This window comes from Leucopleurus acutus (genome assembly GCF_964270905.1).
Source record: "Leucopleurus acutus genome assembly, chromosome: 5".
Lineage (NCBI taxonomy): Eukaryota > Metazoa > Chordata > Mammalia > Artiodactyla > Delphinidae > Leucopleurus > Leucopleurus acutus.
In genome coordinates this window covers 82,056,076-82,081,330 of record NC_139147.1, presented here as the reverse complement: position 1 = coordinate 82,081,330, position 25,255 = coordinate 82,056,076, and the positions used below count along the sequence as shown (strand labels likewise).

At 43.5% G+C, this 25,255-nt stretch overlaps 1 protein-coding gene across 2 annotated transcripts in view; it reads right to left on the bottom strand.

The window, feature by feature from the left end:
- Positions 1 to 3,309: 3,309 nt before the first annotated feature.
- The window catches only part of LIPH (lipase H), a 46,139-nt gene continuing 24,193 nt past the window's right edge, over positions 3,310 to 25,255 (bottom strand). For both annotated transcript variants that reach the window (XM_082839120.1, XM_082839121.1), the window contains exons 6-10: positions 22,650 to 22,817; positions 21,325 to 21,420; positions 19,473 to 19,584; positions 6,044 to 6,217; positions 3,310 to 4,279 (exon numbers count right to left, since the gene is read on the bottom strand). In XM_082839120.1, the coding sequence (XP_082695246.1) occupies positions 4,192 to 4,279; positions 6,044 to 6,217; positions 19,473 to 19,584; positions 21,325 to 21,420; positions 22,650 to 22,817 (638 nt within the window). In that variant the 3' untranslated portion in view covers positions 3,310 to 4,191. The remainder of the gene's footprint in view (positions 4,280 to 6,043; positions 6,218 to 19,472; positions 19,585 to 21,324; positions 21,421 to 22,649; positions 22,818 to 25,255) is intronic.

Sequence of the window (25,255 nt, the reverse complement as noted above, 5' to 3'; positions counted from 1 at the left end):
CATGAGGCAGGGGCTCCTAACAGCCCCCACTTTACAGTCCAGAGAATGGAAACTTCGGCAGAGTGAAGTCAGTCGACAGAGGTCACACCCCAGCAAACAGCAGAGCCTAACCACTTATCCTACCTGCCTTTTTCGGAGAGAAGACGGAGATCAGAAGCCTGGTAAGAAAATAGTGGAACTGGTGAAAGAGAACAAGGTTTCATTCAGGGATGTTGGATGAGAGATAGGGTGGTGGGGGAAGAGTGCACTGGGGGCCCAAGAAAGACTGTTAGAAAGGAACCAGTGCACAGTGTCAGAGTCCGTGGGAAAATCCAACAAGGAGACCTGAGGGGCTGTGGGACTCGGCCAACACCAGGTGACAAGGGACCTTTGACAGAGCTCTTCTGGGAGATGCAAACCTGATCGCCTACAGGCTCACTGCCCAAGCCCCTGCTTGCTGCCCCTGACTTACCCACCTTGCCTCCTGTTCTGATTCCTCCTGCTCAACCTGTCTGTTTCGGGGAAGGGGCCCTGCTCCCCACTCTCAGCCCGCCTCTCCCCAACCCTCCTGACCCCCAACCCAGCACCTGCAGAGCCAGCTCTAACCAGCCGGTGTACCGCCTGCAGGCTGTACAGCCTCCCCTGAGGCCACTCACTTGCAGCACATACCAGGCAGCCTGTAAAGGGCAGCGGCAACCCTCACCAGGGACACATGCTGGACTGGGGAACAGGTAGGGGCTAGTGGTGCAGGGGAGTGGGAGGGAAGAAAAGCCAGGAGGCTCTAGTGAGAGCAAATTAGCCAGCCACTCCCCATGGGTCTCTATCATGGGGCTCAACCACGTTTCCTGGCTTAATTGGATCTACATGGAGCAATTGAAAGGAGTAGCTCTGATCAGACCACATGGCTTTGTTTCCCCATCCCCGCTCCAACCACAACCAATGGGAACAGCATGGACACCTGCCCCAGGAGGAGGATCTGAGGGCTGGATCCTCTCCCTGAGCTTTGGGATTGGGCCATATAGTAAGCGAGTGGCCAAGGACCCAATGGTCCACAGCTGCCCTGTGGAGGGAGTGGAGCTGAGTCAGGGAGCTACATGGCAGAGCACGAGGGTTAGTAAAGGCCTATGGACTCTCGTTGCTGAAAGTCCAGGGCATCCCCGTCCCTGCCCTTCCTGAGGTCTGATGGCTCAGCTCTCCCTGGGGTTCCACAAGTCTCCTCTCTCTGATAAAGTCCGGGTAAATATGAGTGGATTTCTGTTGCTGGCATCCCAGGTCAGGAATGAGAACATGGGGCAGGGGCCTGAGGGTGGGAGGTTCTAAGTTTAGGTTTTGGGAATGAGTGTGTTGATGTCTAAAACAGAATGCAGGTGGCTCCCTTGAGTCCCTAAGGACAAATCCACTCCGTTCTGTTCAACAGACATCTGTTGAGCACCTGCTTTGTGCTGGGCATTGTGTTAGGTGCCAGGGCAGCAAAGACAAATAAGCAGCAGCTGCTCTTGTGCTGCTCACAGTCTTAGAGGAGATACAGACGTGGAAACCTATTACAATATGGCTTAATACAAGCAGCGATGGTAGCACATACAAAGTGGGTGGTGGAAGGGAGTCGTGGAAGAGCAAGCCCGGCTTGGAGTCACCCAGGGATGCCTGAGGGTCCTGGAGGGTTTTAGCTGAGGTGCAAAAATGGGAGCTGGGGAGAGCAAAATCTCCTAGGCTTCGGGACAGGTGGGCTTGCTAAAGGATGGTATTGGGACCACCTGGAAGTTGTGAAGAGGAGTGAAAGCAAAAGCCAAACTCTCTTTTTCCCAGGGAGCCTGGGAAGTGGGCAGTGGGCCTCCAGAGATAACAGAGACAAGAGTAACAGAGGTGCCTGGGAGAGAGGTCTAAGGCAGCGAAGGGTGGGCACCTCTAGGGAAATGGGCTGTGGCTGGGGGTGGAGTCCTGGTCTTTCCTCACAACCGAACATGGCTCCATAAGGCTCACAAGATAATGGGGAGCGTTCATTTAATCAGTATTTCCTGAGCACAGACTGCACTGTAGGCGCCACACTAGGCACACGGCCTCTGCCTGGCAGAGCAGCCTAGAGGAGAAGACAGACAGACAGTAATCAAATAATCATACACATAAATGTAAATAAATGCAGCTTAAACAGTGAACAGTGCTACGGAAGGACAGGTCCAGTGGGCTCTGTGGAGAAATGAGGGCCAGGAAGACTCCCCTGGACCATCCAGCTAAGGTCCAAACATGGAGTGGGAGATATTGGTGAAGACAGGAGGGAACAGGGTAGGCTGCAGTTTCATTGCATCTTGGGTTGGTTATTTAGACAAATACACTGACAAAAGGAAGGGAAGAGAGGCAAGGGTAACAAGAGACAGAGAGGAAAGTTCCAGGGGCCTTGGGAGAAAGATTGTGAGAAGAGAGTGGCCACACCTGTAACTGCCTTCATTTCACCTGATCACTGTTACATGAAACACATTGAATTCACCTCCACTCCAGGCAACAAACTTCCTTCCTTTACTCCTTCATTTATCTATCTGTTCACCCACCCACCCACCCACTCCCCAGAGAGCCGGGCACCATGCTAGGAGACGCCAGCAGGAGAAGCTCAGAGACACCCACTGGCCTGAGGAGCTTATACATTGATAGAAATGCTATTCCTGGCATTTTCTTGATGTTGTTTTGATCCCCTGCTTACCAAGGAAGGCAAAGAGCACAAAGAAGTGACTGTGCTAATCAAAATACAGGACCAATAAAACTCTAAAAAAGAAATCAGGACCTATCAGCACCGGGATCTCTGTATCCACCACTGCTGAGGAAACGTGGGAAGGAGGAAGGCTGAAAAGATGTGCAAGTGGGCAGGAGCCTCGCTGAGCCTTACACCTTTCAGAGTTCAGACATTCGCTGCAGGCATCCCTCACTTAAGTGGAATAGACTCTGGATTTGCTATATAGGTATAAATCAAGTGTGCCACGCTGGATTACATTCACAGAGTTCCATCATTTTTGAAACAGAGAGTCTGTTTCTTTAAAATACGGCTCTCCACACAGAAAGCAGTAGGAGAGCAGTCACTTGGACGGGGAGGAGGTTAGTGAACCTATGACTCGGGAATCCCAGGAACCTTCCTGCAGTGGCCACGGCTGGGGGATGGGTGGTGTCCACCCCTTTGGCTCTGTCTCCACCCTGGGCATCTGACCTCAAGTGGTTCTGACCTCTCTGACCTTGGCCCTTGGGAGGGCCTCTTGACTTGGCTGCTGTTGTCATTTCAGATTCATGGATCGCACCTCTTCCTAGGGAAGCCTGAGAATTCCTCAAACTGGGAGCTTCGGGTGCGCCAAGAGCAGACCGGTTAGTGCTTTGAATTCACATGTTGGCAAAACAAGTTATTTAGCATCGCTCCAAAAGGTTAACATTAATTACCTCTAACAGATGGGATTATGGATAGCATATTTTCATTTTGCATCTGTGCATTTTTGAAATTTCCTTCAACAAGTACAGATTACATTGGTGATAAAGCAAAACAAAACATTTCTTAAGTATTGCTTCAGATGAGGGTTGCATGTAAAGTGATGCTTCTTCACCTTAAGTGAAAAACAAGCTCTGCTTTTTCTCTCCTGCCTCTCACTCTATCCCTTGTCCCTGTGAGCAAGGCTGCCCCACTGCTTCATCTGCTCTTCTTCCCTCATCCACTAGTCCCAGCAGCTGCCTTCTTGGTTGTTGGTCTGTCCCCACCTCCTCCTGCACTAGCCCCACTTTAAACAAGACAGGAAGCCATTCCCCCTCTGTGCAGAGCCCGGAGGGATCTGGCACAGAGAACATGGGGTCGAGTCCAAAGTGATGTCTCCAGCGAGTCCTTCCCTTAAGATGCTTGCCTGGCCACTGTGATTGGCAGAAATGCCCAAGTGACAGGCAGCAGAACCAACAGTTCGGAACAAATGAGGCCCCAGGACGCAGCCTAACAAGGCGCTGCGCCGTCAGGAGCCTGGCTATTTCTGACTTGCCCTATTTAGGGGCTCCCTTCCCAGGACTGTTTCATAATCCAGGATCACTTGATATTTTGCAATATGACATCCGCAGGACATGATTGTAAAAAAACAAAACAAAAACCCTGGTTATTCCGTACTTTTTATGCCTTGAGGAGAAGGCGAGGTGAAGCTTTAAAAATCCTGTAGTTGTAGCATTCTTGATGTTACTGGTACCCGGGTGTCCTGACAACAGTTACATTTGCAACTCTGGGCAAAGAATAGGTTGGAAGACTGTTTCAACATTTTCCATCAGTACAAGATCATAGCGACACAACTGGGGCCTGTGAAAATAAGATGAAATATGCTTGTCAATACAATAATAAAAATACCCCATTCTAGTAGAGTAAATTATATCATCTCTTTCAGATATAAAATTATTTAGCAATTATTTTTAATGTTCTAGGGAAATGCTTGTGCTAAATAAGCAAAGCCACATCAACAACAGCAAAAAAATCAGGGTGTAAAATTTTATTTACCATGTAATTTCAACTAGGTTTAAAAGCAAATAGAAAGGGACTTCTCTGGTGGCACAGTGGTTAAGAATCCACCTGCCAGTGCAGGGGACATGGGTTCAAGCCCTGGTCCGGGAAGATCCCACATGCCGCAGAGTAACTAAGCCTGTGCGCCACTACTGAGCCTGAACTCTAGAGCCCGCAAGCCACAACTACTGAGCCCGTGCACCTAGAACCCATGCTCCACAAGAGAAGCCACCACAATGAGAAGCCTGTGCACCACAACAAAGAGTAGCCCCCGCTCACGGCAACTAGACAAGGCCTGCGTGCAGCAACGAAGACCCAATGCAGCCATAAATAAATAAATGATTAAAAAAAAGTAGAAGATTAGAAAGAAATAACCAAAAATTTTAACAGTGGTTGCCTCTGAATAATGACATTATCCGTGGTATTCTTCTTCTTCCTCCTAACACTTTCTGTACTTTCCAGATTTTATAAAATGAATATGTGTTCCTTTGATAATCAGGGAAAGAAGTATTAAAAAGTCCCAGTTTTAAGATGTAATAACTGGGCTTCCCTGGTGGCGCAGTGGTTGAGAGTCCGCCTGCCGATGCAGGGGACACGGGTTCATGCCCTGGTCCGGGAAGATCCCACATGCCGCGGCGGCCGCTGAGCCTGCGCGTACGGAGGCTGTGCTCCGCAACAGGAGAGGCCACAACAGTGAGAGGCCCTCGTATCATATCACACACACACAAAAAAAAGACCCAATGCAGCCAAAAATAAATAAATTAATTAATTAAAAAGAAAAAAGATGTAATGACTATCCTCTTAGGAAAAAAAAAACTTGTATTATTAAATGTTTTGAGGTATCCTAAACCTTCAGGAAAAAGGAATTTATAAACATAAAGTAGTAACTGCTCACATCATTTCCTGTCTCTGTCCACAGATTGAACACTAGGAATATATGTAGGAGTGGCATTACTCACAAAACACACATACCATCACAGCTTTGTTCTTTCTCCCCCTCTTTGTCTCTGCCTCTCTCTCTCTTTCTACACACACACATGCAGTTTATTTTTTCTGAACCAACTGAGGATAGGTTGTTTACCCCTTAATACTTCAGTGTGTATTTCCTAAGAACAAGCACATTCTCAGTGCGGTTATCAAATTTAACATTGATATAGTAGTTGTATCCTGTATCAATGGAATAAAACATTCCAAATTTTCTGTACCTTTTTTAATGCTAGGCTGTGTTTTATCAGTTTGCCAAATTATATGAGGGTTTCTTTTCTACAACAAATTATCAGCTTGCAAGCAGCATGGGTAGAGTGATTAGGGAGGAATCGTGTAACTCTAAGCATATAACAACATTGTTTCTTTGGATTATTGGACCGTTTGTCTTTAAGTGCATACCAGTAAATTTTTCTTGGATTACTGGGCAACTTATTTTTATCAAGTCTAGTTTTGGAAAACCCCTCACTTCTTTCATTGTGATTGATGAAGTCCTATTAAAACGTTAAGACCAAGCAGATTGGACAGGAACCAATAACATCTTTGGAAAACAGGGGTTTGTCAGACGTTGCCTCAGCTCACCTCTCTGGATGGGCAAGTGACCTTAACTTCATTCGGAGAATCCTGAGCTTGTACCTTGGGCCTGTTACAGATCCTGTAGAGAACACCAAGGAAATGGCTGCCACTTTATCCAGATCTTGATTGAATCTTGCAAGCAGACTCACTTGGTGGTATTTCTGAAATGTTGTGGGTTCACTGGAAGGAAGAAATAATATATTTTTAAGTGGATATGAATTACCAATGAAAGAAAACAGTTTTGAAGCCTACAAAATCACTCATCAGCAAGTAGCCATTTGACCCCATAGCCTGCACTAGCCAACTTTCATGGGCAAAGTCCGTTGGATTCCAAGGGACTGCGTAAGTGAAGCTGCTGACCCCAGGACTGATGAGATGCTGTGACATTGGAAAGGTATGCGCTGCCTACTATAGGCCAGACAGCATCCTCATCTCTTGACACATTTCTCCAATCCCCTGAAAAATTCTGCCAGGTATTATTGTCTTCATTTTACAAACAAGGAAACAGATGCTTTCAAAGCTGAAGCTCACCCAGGTCACAGGGCTTCTCTGTAGTAGTGCAGTGATTAAAACCCAGTTCTGGCTGAGTTCAAATTTATGGTCTTTCCATTAAACTGCATTGCTAGATGCACAGGTATATTTTTAAGCCAGACTAGACTAACTTATTTTTTTTTAATGCAAGCAGCCCTATAAGTTCTTTTTTTATTTATTTTTAAATATTTATTGACTTATTTGGCTGTGCTGGATCTTACTTGCGGCACGCAGGATCTTCATTGCTGCATGCGGGCTCTTAGTTGCAGCATGTGGGATCTAGTTCCCTGACCAGGGTTCGAACCTGGGCCCCCTGCATTGGGAGCGTGGAGTCTTAACCACTGGACCACGAGGGAAGTCCCTAGATACTAATTTAGAAGTTGTGCTAAAGCATATATTTTTTCAGTTCTGCCCTCAAGAGAAACCTTAAAACAGCTACAACCCAGGTTCCAATACTTTTTTTTCCAAGTGTGTGGAGACGTTTCCTACAATTGGAATCCCAAATTAAGCCTAAGGTGTATCCACTAGGGAGATTCACCTGGGTACTGTCCCTCTGGGGAGCTGCAAGAATAGGCTGTGGAGAAATGATTGCTCTAGGAATGAATCCTTAGTTTGGAGGTCGGGATGGGGTGAGGAGGTGCCTGTCACCCCAGCCTCACTGCGCAGAGCAGAAGTGCCACAAGTAAAACTAATCCAAAAGGTTGCCCAGATTTTGGTTTCTAAATACGATCTCCACAAAATGGAACTAGGACTCCCTGGAGAAATGGTTGATTCCAGGGCTAGGGCAGGGAAAGTACAAAGTGATCCTGGAACAACATGTGTGCCAAAAGTAAGGAAACACTCAAAGAGTGATGGAGATGTTCAAAAGAATATAGAATCACACCCATTAGGGTGGCTACTGTGAAAAAAACAAAAACAGAAAACAAGTGTTGACAAGGATATTGAAAAATTGGAACCCTTGTACACTGTTGGTGGGAATGTAAAATGGTACCGCCACTATGGTAAACAGTATGAAGGCTCCTCAGAAAATTTAAAATAGAACCACATAATCCAGCAATTCTACTTCTAGGTATATACTCAAAAGAATTGAAAGCAAGGTCTCCAAAAGATGTTTGCACACCCATGTTTATAGCAGCATTATTACAATAGGCAAAAGGTAAAAGCAACCCAAATGTCCATCAATGGATGAACGGATTAAACAAATGTGATTTGTACCTACAATGGAATATTATTCAGCCTTAAAAAGAAAGGAAATCCTATCACGTGCTACAACATGGATGAGCCTTGAGGACATTATGCTAAATGAAATAAACCAGTCACAAAAAGATAAATATTGTTTGATTCCACTTATATGACATAGCTAAAGTAGTCAAATTCATAGAAATAGAAAGTAGAATGGTGGTTGCCAGGGAGTGGGGGAAGGGAGAAATGTATGTTGTTACTTAATGGGTATAGAGTTTCAGTTTTGCAAGATGAAAAAGTTCTGGAGGGACTTCCCTGGTGGTCCAGTGGTTAAGACTCCACACTCCCAATGCAGGGGGACTGGGTTCGATCCCTGGTCAGGGAACTAGATCCCACATGCCACAGAGAAGATCCCGTGTGCCGCAACTAAGACCTGGCACAGCCAAATAAATATATAATTTTTTTTTTAAAGTTCTGGAGATCTGTTTCACAAAAATGTGAATACACTTAACGCTACTGAATTGTACACTTGAAAATGATTAAAATGGTAAATCTTATGTTTTTATTACCACAATTAAAAATGCATTAAAAAAAGGCACTGGCCAGATTTGGGACAATTTGAATATCAAAATAAATAATGATAGTAACTGATTATAATTCCCCATTGATAAAATATAAAAGTCTGGGAGTCTGAAAAAAAAATCTGGGAGTCTGTATTGATATATTTGGACATGAAACAAATAAATGAATAAATAAATGAGAAAAAATGCCTTTCCTAAATGTTGAATTAGAAAAATCACCATATGGCAGCCATCAGAGTAATAATTCAACCACAAAACATTAAAACCAGTGGGTAAAAGTTTGAGGAGTAATGGACCATTTACATGGTCTCAAAGTACCTACCCACAAAATACTAATTACAAAGGGAAAAATAGTAACCTTAAAGTGGAGAAACTTGGCAGAAATCACTTTAATTGCTTGATCCACATTAATGAAACAATCGAAATTGTGAGCCTCCTAATAGGATGCACTGAGACAAACATTACATCACCTTTGTGGTGTCTTTGCCAAAGATGCATGATCTGAACCTAATCGTGAGGAAACATCAGGCAAACCCAAACTGAAGACATGCTAAAAATAATTGACCTGTAATCTTCAAAAGTGTCAAAGTCAAAAAAAAAAAAAAAGTGTCAAAGTCAAAAGAGTCGAGGAGGGCTTCCCTGGTGGCGCAGTGGTTGAGAGTCCGCCTGCCGATGCAGGGGACGCGGGTTCGTGCCCCAGTCCGGGAGGATCCCACATGCCGCGGAGTGGCTGGGCCCGTGAGCCATGGCCGCTGAGCCTGCGCGTCCGGAGCCTGTGCTCCGCAACGGAGAGGCCACAGCAGTGAGAGGCCCGCGTGTACCGCAAAAAAAAAAAAAAAAAAAAAAAAAGAGTCGAGGAAAGGCGGAAGAACTGTTCCAAAGTGAATACTAAAGAAGCAGGAAAACCAAATGCAGCCAGTGATCCTGAATTGAATCCCTTTGCTACAAAGGACATTATCAGGACAATCAGTAAAACTAGAATGGGGTCTCAGGATCAGACGGTAGTAATGTATCAATATTATTTCTCTTATTTTGATGGTCAATTGTAGTTATGTAGGAGAATATCCTTGTTTGTAGAAAATACACATTAAAATACTTAGGGTTGATGAGGCAGCATGTTGGAAATTACTGTAGAATGGTTCAGAAAAAGAAAAGGCTCTTAGTACTACTGTAATTTTTCTGTAAACTTTAATTTTCCACAATAAAGAGGAAAAAAAAAAAGCTAATAGGAAAGGAGTGGTTTAACCAAAGAGGCTTATAAGCAGCACCACTCTGGTCCTCTCTTGATCAGAGTGTAGCAAGAGAAAAAGGGATCCCTTCCCACTTCTCCAAGGGCAGCTATGGAATCAGGAAAGGGCAGGGACTCCAGGAGAAGGTGATGCCACCTGCAGATGGCAGAACCCAGTGGGGGTACTAGGAAGGCAGGAGAAGAAAAAGGAGATCGGGAGCTGATCAGGGTTGTCCATGAGTAGAGGTAAGATGCTCTCTTCCTCCTAGAAGGATGTCTGGAAATACATGGGGAGGCACTAACCAAGCGTTGGGTTCATACAAGAGTAAATAGAGTGAGAGACAGTGAACTGTGAGTTCTGGCAGTATGGTGCACTAAATACCCTGAAAGCATTCATAATAGTGGATACAAACAACAAAAAACAAAACAAAAAACCTTTTAAATTGCACTGAACTAAGAAGAAAGGAAAGAATACTGAGAAACCCTCAAAATATGTGAAAGCAGAAATCCAAATAGATAGGAATCCTGAAATCACCTTTTGTTGGTCTTTTTTGAAACTTTGTAACCTTGAGCTTCAATTTTCATGGCCTTGCAGTGCAGTAGGACATGAAACAAAGTCTATGGACCCCTCAAGGTCGGGAGTTGAATAGGAGAATTCTGGGGGAAGAGTGAACTAAACATGAATTGAAGTAAACAACCTTCCACCACCTCAGATGACAGGAAGTCCCCACCTCGAATCTCAGCGCTATGAGGAGCTAGGGGGCTGAGTGCCCTTCACATGGGTCAGCAGCTAAATTCAAACTACTTGTGGTCTGAGAAACTTCAAGTTTAAAAATTAAAGTGGTCTCAGATGGATGGTATCTCCAGGAACTTGACAGGCAAACGCAAAATCTTTCTGGAGAAATCTACTCCTCAGAGCCTCAAAGAATTCCCGCACATAGTGAAATAATTATAATAATAATAAAGGCATTTGTAAGGGGGGTGGGGGGAAGCTGCGGGGTGCAGGCTTTATGGCCGCCAGCTGCGGGCGGGAGGACGGATCCTGGCGGGTGGGGCAGTGCAGCTGCCGGCTCCACACAGCGCCTGCGCCGCAGCTGCAGGGAAGGGGCACCTCCTGCCCGGGCTGGGTGCGAGTGAGGAGGCCGGCAGGACTGAGTGCTGGGACATGGGACCACCAAAACGACCTTCCCAGCGGAGCCGCGTGCCCGGGGCACCCCTGCTCTGCAGGCAGGGAGCAAGCAGCCGCCTCCCCGCTGCACCAGACCCTGATGGGACCCAGACTGCTAACGGCAAAAAGAACTGGAAAAATGCAAAAGACTGGAACGATTAAAACCTACCAAAGACTCCTCAGAATTCTCAAAGAGCATACAAACGTGTGCTTACATGTAAAAAATGTGATGCGCGGACTACCACACTCAAGCAACCTGGCAAGCACTTGCCGGTGACTGTCACTCTCAGGTTTCACTGTGGAATTTCAAACTGCCTAGGGGTGTGAGAAAAGATTAAGGCACCAACCCCAAAAATAATGGCCCATAAAAGGAAAGAGAACAAAAGGAAGTCCACCACTGAGTACTTCTGTTCTAGGGAAGGGGGACATGTGGCCAGAAGAGCCTGACTTCCCATAGTGTCCTCAGGAAGAGCCAGAATATCACCCTGATGCTGCAGCCCAAGAGTGTTTTGCTGTTTCAAATTGAAAATTGTCATGAGGAGGAAAAGTCCATTCTGGTGCTTGAGGGGACCTCTCAAACTGAAGGCTTGTGTTCAGCTGTCTGAATAACAACCAGTAAAAACTACAGGAACAAAATCTCTCAAGAAAGGGATTTTTAAAAGAAACACGACAGGGCTTCCCTGGTGGCGCAGTGGTTGAGACTCCGCCTGCCAATGCAGGGGACACGGTTCGTGCCCCGGTCCAGGAAGATCCCACATGCCGCGGAGCGGCTGGGCCCGTGAGCCATGGCTGCTGAGCCTGCGCGTCCGGAGCTTGTGCTCCGCAACGGGAGAGGCCACAACAGTGAGAGGCCCGTGTACCGCAAAAAAAAAAAAAGAGACACGACAGGGACTTCCCTGGTGGAGCAGTGGTTAAGAATCCGCCTGCCAGTTCAGGGGACATGGGTTCGATACCTGGTCCGAGAAGATCCCACATGCCGCAGAGTAACGAAGCCCATGCGCCACAACTACTGAGCCTCTGCTCTAGAGCCCGCAAGCCATAACTACTGAAGCCCACGCGCCTAGAGCCCATGCTCCGCAGCAAGAGAAGCCCCCGCAATGAGAAGCCCGTGCACCACAGCAAAGAGTAGCCCCTGCTCACCACAACTAGGGAAAGCCCGGGCACAGCAATGAAGACCCAATGCAGCCAAAAATAAAATAAATAAATTTAAAAAAGAAGAAATAGAAAAGAAAATCTGAACAGACCTATAATAAAGAGATTGAATTAGCAATTAAAAACAAAAAGCAAACCTACAAAGAAAAGCCCAGGCCAAGATGGCTTCATAGGTGAATTCTACCAAATATATATATTTTTAAATTTTTATTTATTTATTTATTTGTTTATTTATTTATTTATTTATTTTTGGCTGCGTTGGGTCTTTGTTGCTGCACGCGGGCTTTCTCTAGTTGCAACAAGCGTGGGCTACTCTTCATTGGGGTGCGCGGGCTTCTCACTGTGGTGGCTTCTCTTGTGGCAGAGCACAGGCTCTAGGCACTCGGGCTTCAGTAGTTGTAGCTTGTGAACTCTATAGTACAGGCTCAGTAGTTGTAGCACGCGGGCTTAGTTGCTCTGCGGCATGTGGGATCTTCCCAGACCAGGGCTCGAACCTGTGTCCCCGGCATTGGCAGGCGAATTGTTAACCACTGTGCCACCAGGGAAACCCCTCTACCAAATTTTTTTTAACACTTTTTAATTTATTTATTTATTTATTTTTGGCTGTGTTGGGACTTCCTTGCGGTGCGCGGGCTTCTTATTGTCGTGGCTTCTCTTGTTGCGGAGCATGGGCTCTAGGCACGTAGGCTTCAGTAGTTGTGGCCCATGGGCTCAGTACTTGTGGCTCGCCGGCTCTAGAGCTCAGGCTCAGTAGTTGTGGCACAGGGGCTTAGTTGCTCCGCGGCATGTGGGATCTTCTGGGGCCAGGGCTCAAACCCATGTCCCTTGCATTGGCAGGTGGATTCTTAACCACTGCGCCACCAGGGAAGCCCCTCTACCAAATATTTAAAGAAGAATTAACACCAAATTCTTCACAAACTCCTCCAAAAAAAAAAAAAATAGAAGAGGAGGAAACACTTCTCAACTCATTCTGTGACACCAGTATTATCCTGATATCAAAACCAGACATCACACACAAAAAGAAAACTAAAGATCAATATGTCTTATGAATATAAATTCAAAAAAGTCAAATAAAACTAGCAAACCAAATCCAGCAAAATATAAAAATGATTATATACCTTAACCAAGTGGGATTTATCCCAGAATGCAAAGTGAATTTAACATGCAAAAAAATCAATTATTTTAATACACCATATCAATAGAATTAAGGACAAAAACAAATGGTTATCTCAATACATGCAGAGAAAGCATTTGAGAAAATCCAATATCCCTTCAATATAAAAATACTCAAGAAACTAGGAATTGAAGGAAATTCCCTAACCTGATAAAAGGCATCTACAAAAAAAAAAAGTTAATATGTACTTAATATTAAAAGACTGAATGTTTTCTCCCAAAGATGAGGAACAAGACAAGGCTGTCTCTTGCCACTTCTATTCAGCTTAGAAAGAAGTTCTAGCCAGTTCAGTTAGACAAGAAAAGGCAGGGGAAAAAAAGACATTCAGATTGGAAAGAAAGTAGTAAAACTATCTCTATTTGCAGATGACCTGATCTTGTACATAGAACATCTTACTGAGTCCTCTAATGAGTTAGCAAGGTTGCAGGATACAAGATCAGTCAGTTGTAATTCTGTACACTATCAATGAATAATCTAAAATGAAATTATGGAAAGAATTCAATTTACAGTAACATAAAAAAGAGTAAAATACTTGGATTAAATTTAACAAAAGTGCAAGACTTGTACACTGAAAACTATAAAACATCACTGAAAGAAGTTAAGTAAGACCTAAATAAATGAAAGATACCATGTTCATGGATTGGAAGACTTACTATTGTTAATACAGCAGTACTCCCCAAATTGATTTGCAGATTCAAGACAACCCCTCTCAAAGTCCCAGCTGCCTCTTTTGTTTTTTCACAGAAATTGACAAACTGATCCTCAAATCTATATGGAAATTCAAGAGACCCAGAATAACAAAACAGTTCTGAAGAATACCAAAGTTGGGAGATTTATACTTCCTGATTTCAAATTTTGTTATAAAGCTACAGTAATGCTACAGTAAGCTATAAGACAATGTGGTACTTGCATAAAGATAAGATATATCAATCACCGGAATGGATTGAGAGTCCAGAAGTAACCTCTTACATTTATGGTGGATGGAATTTTTTTTTTGACCATGCTGTGCAGTTTGTGGGATCTTAGTTCCCGACCAGGGATTGAACCTGGGCCCTCGGCAGTGAGAGCACAGAGTCCTAACCACTGGACCACCTGGGCGTTCCCAGTCAATTGATTTAGACAAGGGTCTCAAGACAATTCATGGAGAAAGAAGAATTTTTTCAATAAATGATGCTGTGACAACTGGCTGTTCACAGGCAAAGGAATGAAGTAGAAGCCCCTTACCTCACATCACATGCAAAAATTAACTCCAAATGGATGAAAGACCTAAATGTGAGACCTAAAACTATAAAGGAGTTGTATCCAGAATATACACAGAACTCTGGCAGCTCGACAATAAAAAGATAGTTAGCTTAGTTTAAAAATGGGTAAGGCACACAAAAACCTGCACCCAGATGTCTATAACAGCTTTATTCAAAACTGCCAAGACTTGGAAGCAACCAAGATGTCTTTTGTAGGTGAATGGATAAACTGTGATACATCAGACAATGGAACATAATTTAGTGCCAAAAGGAAATGAGCTGTCAAGCCATTAAAAAAAAAAAAAGAAAAGAAAAGGAGGAACTGTAAATGCTTATATCACTAAGTGAAAGAAGCCGATCTGAAAAGATTACATACTGTATGATTCCAATTACATGACCTTCTGGAAAAGGCAAAACTATGAAAACAGTAAAAAAAAAAATCAGTGGTTGCCAGAGGTTGGCGGGAGGGAGGGATGAATAGATTTGAATAGGGAGAGAGCACAGATTTTTAGGGCAGTGAAACTATTCTGTGATCCTATAATGGTAGACGTATGTCATTATACATTTGACAAAACTCAGAAAATGCACAACACCAACAGTGAACCCTAATGTAAACTATGGACTTAGGGTAATAATGACATATCAATGTAGATTCTTCAGTTGTAACTAATGTACTACTCTGGTACCAGATTTTGGTACTGAGGGAGGCTGTGCCTATGTGGGGCAGGGAGTATGTGGGAAAGTTGTGTACTTTCTGCTCAATTTTGCTGTGAACTTAAAACTGCTCTAAAAAATAAAGTCTGTTTAAAAGGAAAAGAAATGGCTAAGGGATCTGAATAGACATTTCTCCAAAAAGCTCTACAAATGGTCTACAAGCATATGAAAGATACTCAGCATCATTAATCATTAGGAAATTACAAATCAAAACCACAGTGAGATATCATGTAATGCCCACAAGAATGGCTGTAACAAAAGACAGACATGTATGAATGGATAATCAAAATGTGATATATACATACAATGGAATATTATTCAATCTTAAAAAGGAAAGAAATCCTGTTACATGCTATAACATGGACAAAACTTGAGGACATTATGCTAGGTGAAATAAGTCAATCACAAAAAGACAAATACTGTATGATTCTACTCATATGATGTATCTAAAGTAGTCAAATTCATAAAAACAGTAGAATAGTCGTTGCTAGGGGATGGGGGTGGGGGAAATGGGAATTGTTATTTAATAGATATAGAGTTTCAGATTTTGCAAGATGAAAAGGTTCTGGAGAGCTGTTTCACAACAATGTGAATATACTTACGAATGAACTTACACTTAAACATGATTAAGTTGGTACACTTTATGGGGTTTTTTATCGTATGCTTCTTTATCATGATTAAAAAGAAAAAACAACCTTTAAAGACTGACAATAACAGTGTTGGCAAGGATGTGAAGAAACTGGAACTCTCATACATCGCTGGAGGGAATGTAAAATGGTGCAGTCCTTTTGGAAAACAACTTGGCAGGGAGTTCCTTAAAAAGGTTAAACACAAAGTCCTCTATGATCCAGAAATTCCATTCCTAGGTATATACCCAAGAGAAATGAAAGCATATGTCCACACAAAAACGTGTACATATATGTTTATAGTAGCATTATTTATAATAGCCAAAAGTGGAAAAAACCCAAATATCCATCAACTGGTGAATGGATATTTAAAATGTGGTATGTGTGAGCACAGTGGTGCATCTGGGCCAGAGGTCAGTGGATCAAAATACAATGTAGACTATTCATACGATGGAATATTGTTCAGCCATAAAAAGGAACGAAGTCCTGATGAATGCTACACATGGATGAATCTTGAAAACATGCAAATCCAAAAAAAAGCCAGACACAAGGGCTTCCCTGGTGGTGCAGTGGTTAAGAATCCACCTGCCAATGCAGGGGACATGGGTTTGATCCCTGGTCCAGGAATATCCCACATGCCGCAGATTAACTAAGCCTGTGTGCCACAACTACTGAGCCTGGGCTCTAGAGCCCGTGAGCCACAACTACTGAGCCCACATGCCACAACTACTGAAGCCCATGTGCCTAGAGCCTGTGCTCCACAACAAGAGAAGCCACGACAATGAGAAGCCCGCGCATCTCAATGAAGAGTAGCCCCCGCTTGCTGCAACCAGAGAAAGCCCACGTACAACAACGAAGACCCAACACAGCCAAAAATAAATAAAAATTTTAAAGAAAGCCAGACACAAAAGACCACATATTGTATGATTCCATTTATATGACATGCCCAGAATAGGTACATCTATAGAGACAGCAAATTAGTGGTTGGCAGGGGCTGGACAGGAGGGAGGAATGGGGAATTACTACTAACAAGTATGGGGTTTCTTTTTGAGATGACGAAAATGTTCTGAAATTAGATAGTACTGATGGTTTCACATTTTGTAAATATACTAAAACCCCCTGAATTATAAACTTTAAAAAGGTGAATTTTATGGTTGAATTATATCTCAATTTTTTTTTTTTTTTTTTTTTTTTTGCATTACGCGGGCCTCTCACTGTTGTGGCCTTTCCCGTTGTGGAGCACAGGCTCCAGACGCGCAGGCTCTGCGGCCATGGCTCACGGGCCCAGCCGCTCCGCGGCATGTGGGATCTTCCCAGACCGGGGCACGAACCCGTGTCCCCTGCATTGGCAGGCGGACTCTCAACCACTGCGCCATCAGGGAAGCCCTATCTCAATTTTTTTAAGGTTAAAAAAAAAGAAATATATCTAAAACACATATACAGGGAGAGTCAACAGGCAGATAATATCCTTGAATGTGACTTCATTTGTAACCCATAGACTGGTAAGACTGAATAAGCTCAGGGTACATATTCTAATATTATTATTTCCATTTTCTTAAATCATAAAAATACTAAACACTAAAATGTTCAAGTTTACCTGGCAAAAAAGAGAAAAGTATCCATAATCTTACCATGAAATAGAACAACTATTTCCTTTTCTCCCATATATTCTCTGATCAGTGATGACTTTTTCACAAACATGACTAAAATAGGAATGACTAAACATGACTAAAATAAAGATGTTAAGGTCTCTATCTTAATCAAGAAACAAGCCTCCAACTTTAGGAATTCCTACTTGGGAGAAATTCGCTATATGAAATTCAAATTTCTAAGACATATGCAAAGCAAATATGTAACCAATTATTGGCACGAATACCCAAATTTTGCTGAGTGAGTGTTCCTCATATAACTGCACAATCTCCCCTGCTGTTTCTTAGACTCTCCATATGAGGTCTCTGCCCACCTTCCTCATTGATGCTATAAACTACCTGAGGCTGGTTTCTAAAGATGCGGCCCCTTAGTGGTTCCCTCCCTGAAAATGCTGCCCCACTATGGGTTTGGGGACATCGGTGCTGAAGGGAGTGTGATATCGGCCAAACTGCTTGCCCTCTGTGAGCCTCAGTTTCCTCATTTATAAAATAGGGATGATAGGGGCTTCCCTGGTAGAACAGTGGATAAGAATCCGCCTGCCAATGCAGGGGACATGGGTTCGAGCCCTAGTCTAGGAAGATCCCACGTGCCGCGGACCAACTAAGCCCATGCACCACAACTACTGAGCCCGCGCTCTAGTGGCTGAGAGCCACAACTACTGAAGCCTGCGAGCCACAACTACTGAGCCCACGCGCCTAGAGCCCGTGCTCCACAACAAGAGAAGCCACCGCAATGAGAAGCCCACGCACCGCAACGAAGACACAACACAGCCACAAATAAAAATAAATAAAATAAATTAATTTAAAAAAATAGGGATAGTAATACCACTTCACAGGGTTTTAGTGAGAATTACATTAACCAATGTCTGTAATGTGCTTGGGTCAGTAAACAAAGGCTGTTATTATTATGATCCAAGGATGCATTTAAAAAAGTCACTTCCAGGGAATTCCCTGGCGGTCCAGTGGTTAGGACTCTGCGCTTTCACTGCTGAGGGCCCAGGATCAATCCCTGGTCAGTGAACTAAGATCCCACAAGCCATGCGGTGCAGCCAAAAAAAAGTCACTTCCAAACCCCGCACCCACACCTTCCTATTTATCTACACAGTGAGCCCAGAAGGTGATTGCCAGTTTCAGATGACCATCTACATGGTACTCTATGGATGAGGCCAAGAGACAACCCAAGTGTCTAGTAGATAATAGGACCCAGGAAACATCTCCTAAGTAAATGAATGAAAGGAGCCTCAAATTCCTTTGCTTACACTAAAGGGTTTGGGGTTTTTTTCCCTTTTTCCTGATTATAAATGTAACATGAAAAAAATTAATCATTTTTTTAAAACTATATATATACAACAGCACAGCAAATTGAAAAGTAAAGAGAAACTTTAAAAAGCACTCACATTCCTACCACCCAAGGGGCAATCTAACATGTTTTGTCATGTTTCTTTTTCATTATTTTTAGAGTGTTGAGCTAATTTTATACTTTATATAATTTTATATCCTGCATTTTTTCACTTAGTACATTATAAGCATTTCATTTAATGTTTTATAAATAACTTCAGTGTTTGAATACTATTTTATTATATGGGAACTAACAATTTCCCCATCATTGGATTTTTAGGGTGTTTCCAATTTTCTATTGCAAATTAGATTTTCTGAGTGTCAGAAATATATTTATGTATATATGTATATTATGAGCTCAGAAAAGAATAGAAACGTGTATATGTGAGTGGGTGCCTTTGGGCATGGGATTGTTGGGATGGGGCAAGGTTTGTGCTTTTATGTTACATACTTCTTTACTGTTTAAATCATTTATAGCTAGCAGGGATGACTTTTGAAATTAAATGTTTATGCAAAGGAAGGAAGGAGGAGAGAAGAAAGGAGGGAGAGGGGGAGGGAGAAAGAAGGAAGGAAGGAAGGAAAGAAGGAAGGAAGGAAAGGAGGAAAGGAGGAAGGGAGGGAGGGAAGGAAAGAAAGAAGGAAAAAAATTCCTGTACCAAGTCCATTTGTAAAGAGCCTGAAAGATCAAGAGCCACAAGAAGTAACTAAGCAAAAAAAAAAAAGAAGTAACTTAGCAATATATCCCCAAAGACGCATACAGACCTATAATTAAAAAGTAGATATGTTTGGGATTTAATTTCTCTGAGCATAAAAGGAAATAGCAAGCTGCAAAGAATCCCAGCCCAACTTACTGATTGATTTTGGATTCTGTGGTGTTTCCAGCTTTGTCTCTCAATTTGATTGTAATGGATCCTCTTCTTATGTTCTTGTTCCAAGTTATAATATCCACAAAGTAATGATATACTACAAAACAGGGAGAGAACATGGTAAGAGAAGAATATTACCAACTGCTTTCCTGAAGGTTCAATTCGTAAAAACCCAACCTCCCTAATAACTGAGTCTCCTTTTCTCTTCCTCTAGTTTTTCTGCAAAGATCCAGGGCAGAATTTTCTAATATTTTTTTCTATTCTCTTTGGTAAAGATGGCCTGAGTGATGGCAGGACTCAGTGGTATGCAGTTGCCATGTGTAGGCATCACTCTTGGATCAGTGTTTCCACCTTATCGACTGAAATCCCATGGCCTACTGCCAAGTATGATGGTTCACTTCAATCCCTGCCCATTTTAGAATAAACCAAATAGGGGGCCATGTAGAGACCCTCCACAGCTGTCAAGGTCTTCCTCAATCTGGGCCATGTCCACCAGCCTACCCAGCCTCCCTCATCTCCTCCCCAGTCATGCCACACCACCTGCACTGCCATGCTCTCTCTTGCTTCTGGGCCTTTCCCCACCTTGGACACTCTTACTTTGCCCCCTTTGCCAATTCATCCTTCAGGTTCCAGCTGAATGCACTCCCTCCGGAAGGCCTTCACTGACCCTCAGACTAAGTCAGGTCTCTCTCAGAGCTCTTATCATGCTCTGGTATTCTCTCATCATTAGTTAACACACTTTATTTACAAAATGTAAGAAAAATGATAACCAAAAAGTGGTAAACATATGTGTACATCTGTACAAATATTGCCTGTATAATGTCTTATGGGGTTTTTAAAAAAGCTAAAATATACTACAACGGTAACTAGGAAGGGATGGTTATTCCTCTTTGTAATCCCAGCAGTAATACCTATGGATATCCATTAATTCCTACTGAATAAACGAGAGCACGTAACGTATCCAGAGAACTATTCTTCCTCCCTACTCTCTGCTCCCCAAGGTCAAGGATGCTCTGGGAAGACAGGGATCCCACCATGATAGTCAGATTTGCTATCTCTTGGTCAGACTTGCAGAGAAGGGGAAAGAGGCTCAGGGAAATGACCGTCCCAGTAGGGAATAAGGTCAGCCATGGGGTTGCCATTTCATGGCCCATTATTACTCAGGGGCTTGCCCCATTTGGATTGGGCAGACACCAAACCCTGGGCTGCCACTCATGATTCCAAAGAAGGAGGGAAACCTGGTGATGTGCAACCTCTTTTATAAGGGTTGCTCCCAAGAAAAGTGAAAAGGGGGATAAGATTGTAAGATGTACATCTGCCCAGGAAAATTCCTACTTGCTTCCCGGGGCATCTGATCATCTGCTGCCCCATTTAGCCCCCATCTTGAATACCCAAACTCTCAATGTCTTTAGAAGGTCATTGTTTTAGTTTTGGAGCTGGAACTGGCCCATAGATGTGGCTGACACCTGATTTTTCCTAACCACAATTTCACGTCTCTTGGGGCTCAAGCAAATTTTCTGGAAGATCTTAGTGATTAGAATGGCCATCCAGTAAAGCTAACAACTATGATTCGTTGAGCTTTTAATCCTTATAACTCAGAAGATAGGCATGATTATCCCCCTTTTACCAAGCAGGACATTGAGACTCAGAGAAGTTAAATGTCTTGGTCACACAGCTATTATGTAGGAGAGTCAGGGTTCAACCTAGGTCCTTCCAACTCCAAAGTCCATGCTTCACCATGGCCTTCATTTGCCAAGAAGTAGCCAGGAAGCTGAGACTCAGCCATTCCCAAAATAGAAGAGTTGGGCAACAGCAAGCAAGCACATTCACCACTCACTGCAGAAGGGTTTCTCCTCAGCTGTGTCAAAGAACGCTTTAGTCATAGGAGGATCCCGCTCCCTTAAATAGTCTTTCCAATTATCAGCATAGTAGCCTATAAAATAAGTCAGAAAAGTGTAACATTAACATGTATTATATAAATGGAAAAGCAATGGAGGAGGTAGTGAGAACAGCGGGTTTGACTGCCACCACCATCGAGACAATCCCCCACGTACCCACTTGCCAGAGGACCCTCCAGTGGCTTTTCCCCCTATCTATTGACATTACATCACCAGCCCTGGTCCTCAGTAGCAGGGGTGGGATTGTGGGGAGTGACACACACTGGGTAGACTAAAAATAGCACTGATATATTCCAGCAGTTCATTTTCTAGATTATTTAAAACAGATTCAGGTTTATACCTAGAACAGCATCACTTTTGGAAAGCGATGTGCTTCCTTGAAGAACTGTGATTGGGCCCCTGAAGTGCAGAGAACTTGGAATTGCTGTGTTACTCTGTCAACAGGCAGGGAAATGTCCTCCTTCATCACGTGCCTACAGGAATGAGGCTGAGGGCCATCCCTGGGGCCTCTCTCTCTCCTCTGTCCCCACTGCTAGGGAGTGGCCTCCACATTCTGACTTAACTGATCTGGAGTGGAACCCAGGCATCAGTATTTTTTAAAAGCTCCGTAGATGATTCAAATGCACAGTCAAGTCTGAGAACCCCTTGTCTATAGCATGCCCTGATGTTAACTTGAGTCTTTCCTTTGGGTACAATTAGAGAATTCTCATGACCATCCAGTTGCAAAGTCTCCACCACCCAGAATATTTCCACTAATGCTTAGCAAATATCCAAGCAGTCTCCACGGTGTCTATTACCCCAGCCCACCCCTGTATGTGTCCATGCACACAGCACCAGAGTGTGGCATGAGGGCATTTACAGACACGATTTGTTAGAGGAGTCGCTTTGCCAAACCCTCCCCCAGCAGAGAGGTTGTGTGCCTGGAGAGAGTGCTCCTGTCCCCACAGGAGCAGACTACGTAAGGTGACTGTGCCTGGGTGAGCTTGGAAAGTCTTCTGGAACCTTCTTTTTCTTGCTAGAATAAAGTATACAGGGAGGTGGCACTACCTTCTGTATGAAATCCTATATAGATTGCCTTTCTAACATTCTTTATTATTAGGAGACCCCAGAGTACTTCACAGAACAAATTGGCTAGAAAAAACTAAGTAAGTTTTTTAAAAACACAGGATTTTCAGGCCCATTTTTAGATGGTAAAATGGTGCTAGGATTCTACCAGAAATTAGCTCTTTGTTCATCAGAGTGGGAAACTGCTTGCTGGACTTACCCAGAAGTGGGCAGGACTCCGTCTGTGATATGCCACAGTTGACACACTTGCCGTTCCTATAATCCCGGTAGGAGTCACAGGGATACGTGGTGATGGTGCAGTTCTCTCTCAGCGAAGAAAGGTACAGGTACACGGACCTCTGGTGGTCACACTTAAAATACTGCATTCCTGGGTTGTAAAAGGAATGATCAAAGAGTAGAGCAGTTGTAGCATTTAGTAATAAATAGTGCCTCGCATATTGTTTATACACATAATTTATCATGTCCCCTACATCAGGCACTGTGCTAACAGCTTCAATGTACTTGATTCCATTTAATCCTTATAAAACCAATAGATCAGGATTCATGCTGACAAATGGCAGGAGACAAGAAGATAGGCATGATTACCCCCATTTTACCTAGCAGGACATTGAGACTCAGAGAGGTTAAAGGACTTGACCTTGTCCTTCCTTTGTCAGTGAAAGGAAGAGGAAATGTCAGTGGTAGTCAGAGATCCACCAGAGGTTTTCAGCAGAAGGCAAGCACATTTAAACCAGTAAATACATGAGAGAAAGACAGCATTGGGGAGCAGTTTGTAGAGGAAGATCCCCAATGAGGGCAAGGAGAGGAGATAGTTGTGAAAAAGGATGGGGCGATGCTTCTACCTTGGGTCAGATGGGGAAATGAATGTAAAGACCAACTTTGTGATCTAAGGTTAGGATAGATAAAATGGCTCCTTCGGGTGGGACCTTGATCTAGGTACAAAAGTCAAATCTAGCTCAGCTCTAAGAGGTGAGGGTTTATAGCTGGGGCGGTATTTGGAATAGAAGCATGAGGAGTGACCATAGGGAGTCCGCAAGAGATGCGTATGAGGCTTTTCTGGCATTATTGGGGGCCATGGAGAAGTTAACAAGTTTGCCTGGACCTTGTACTTGATCAACAAGACTCCATGACTTCTCCAGAATGTGCCCAAGCAAAGATGGGGGCTGACATGGCAGAGACCTAAGGGCCTGGGAGTGCACAGGGCATTCATGAGAGCAGACAAGTGGCAGGGGCTCTATTTCTGCTCCAAAGGTGAAGGGTGAAGTGAGAGGAGCTGAACAATAGGAGGTGGCACTGGAAGCTGTAAGTGGTCAAGAAGAGGTGAGACACAAGCCTCAAGTTAATTCTTGGTGGGTGCCATGTGATGTGATGGTGAGAGAGGAAGCGGATGAGGCACAGAGGTGGCCATCAGAAGAGTTGGAGCTGATGAAGGACTTCAGTACAAAACATCAGAGAGGTTCATCAGAAGGTTGATGGGTCAGACGATGAAGTCATTCAGAAACAGGAACTGGGTCCCAAAGATGGGTAATCAAAGGAGGTAAGGATCTCAATAGCAGACAGTGAACCCCATGGAAAGAGGAGTTGTGATTGTGAGCTAGTAGTTTGGAGAGGCACTGGGAGCTGGAGTCAGATCAATGTTTCTTCTTTCTCCGGAGTCCACATATCCCCATAGAAGAGATCAGTGGAGGACATAAAGAAATAAACTGGGTGACAGAGGAGAAGCATGGGGCCAAGCTGGACTGGAGTAAAATCTGACAAGTCGACATTTAATTATTGTTCCTGGAACTTCCACTTGCAGAAACAATGAAGTTAATAATGCTACAGAGGATGTCCTTTGTAAGCAAAGCACATTATCTTTGGCTGCTCATGGATGTAGTTACATTACAGCACACAGGACAGGATTTGAATACACACCATTTATGGTACAATGTGATTGGCCCTACTTATGTCATTTCATCTGGATCATTTTCAAACACTACATCATTCCCATGGAGCCATATACAGCTACCATTTTGGAACACGATCATCTTTTTCTAGAATTATTTCCATGATTGCTTAATTGTCTCTAACAATGGTGAAATACAGATTCAGAGCACTTGGCGGGGGGGTTGTTTTTTGTTAATTTTTGGCTGCGTTGGGTTTTTGTTGCTGTGCACGGGCTTTCTCAAGTTGCGGCGAGCGGGGGCTACTCTTTGTTGCGGTGCGCAGGCTTCTCATTGCAGTGGCTTCTCGTGTTGCAGAGCCCGGGCTCTAGGCGCATGGACTTAAGCAGTTTTGGCACGCGAACTCAGTAGTTATGACACACGGGCTCAGTAGTTGTGGCTCACGGGCTTAGTTGCTCCGCAGCATGTGGGATCTTCCTGGACCAGGGCTCAAACCCGTGTCCCCTGCATTGGCAGGCAGATTCTTAACCACTGTGCCACCAGGGAAGCCCAGGGTGGGTTTTTTTAATTCTGTCCCCCACCACACTTTAATGTTGCCCTCCAACTACCCATTTTTGTTTTGTGAGTTTTTTCTCGTTATAAAACTAATACATGCTCATTTAGAAAATAAAAAATAATAGCAAATTATGATGCAAAAATTACCTAGAAATCCAACATCCAGAGATCACCACTAATAATTATTTGGAGCACTTATGTTTAGTGTTTTTCTCTGCACTTACACATGTACAAATATACATTTAAAAAACAAATTGGGATTATACTGTATAATTTGTGTATTTTTCACTTAACATCATATTGTAAGCATTTTCATTAATCTGACAATATGGTTTTTAAGAATTACATTCCTTTGTGTAGGATGCAC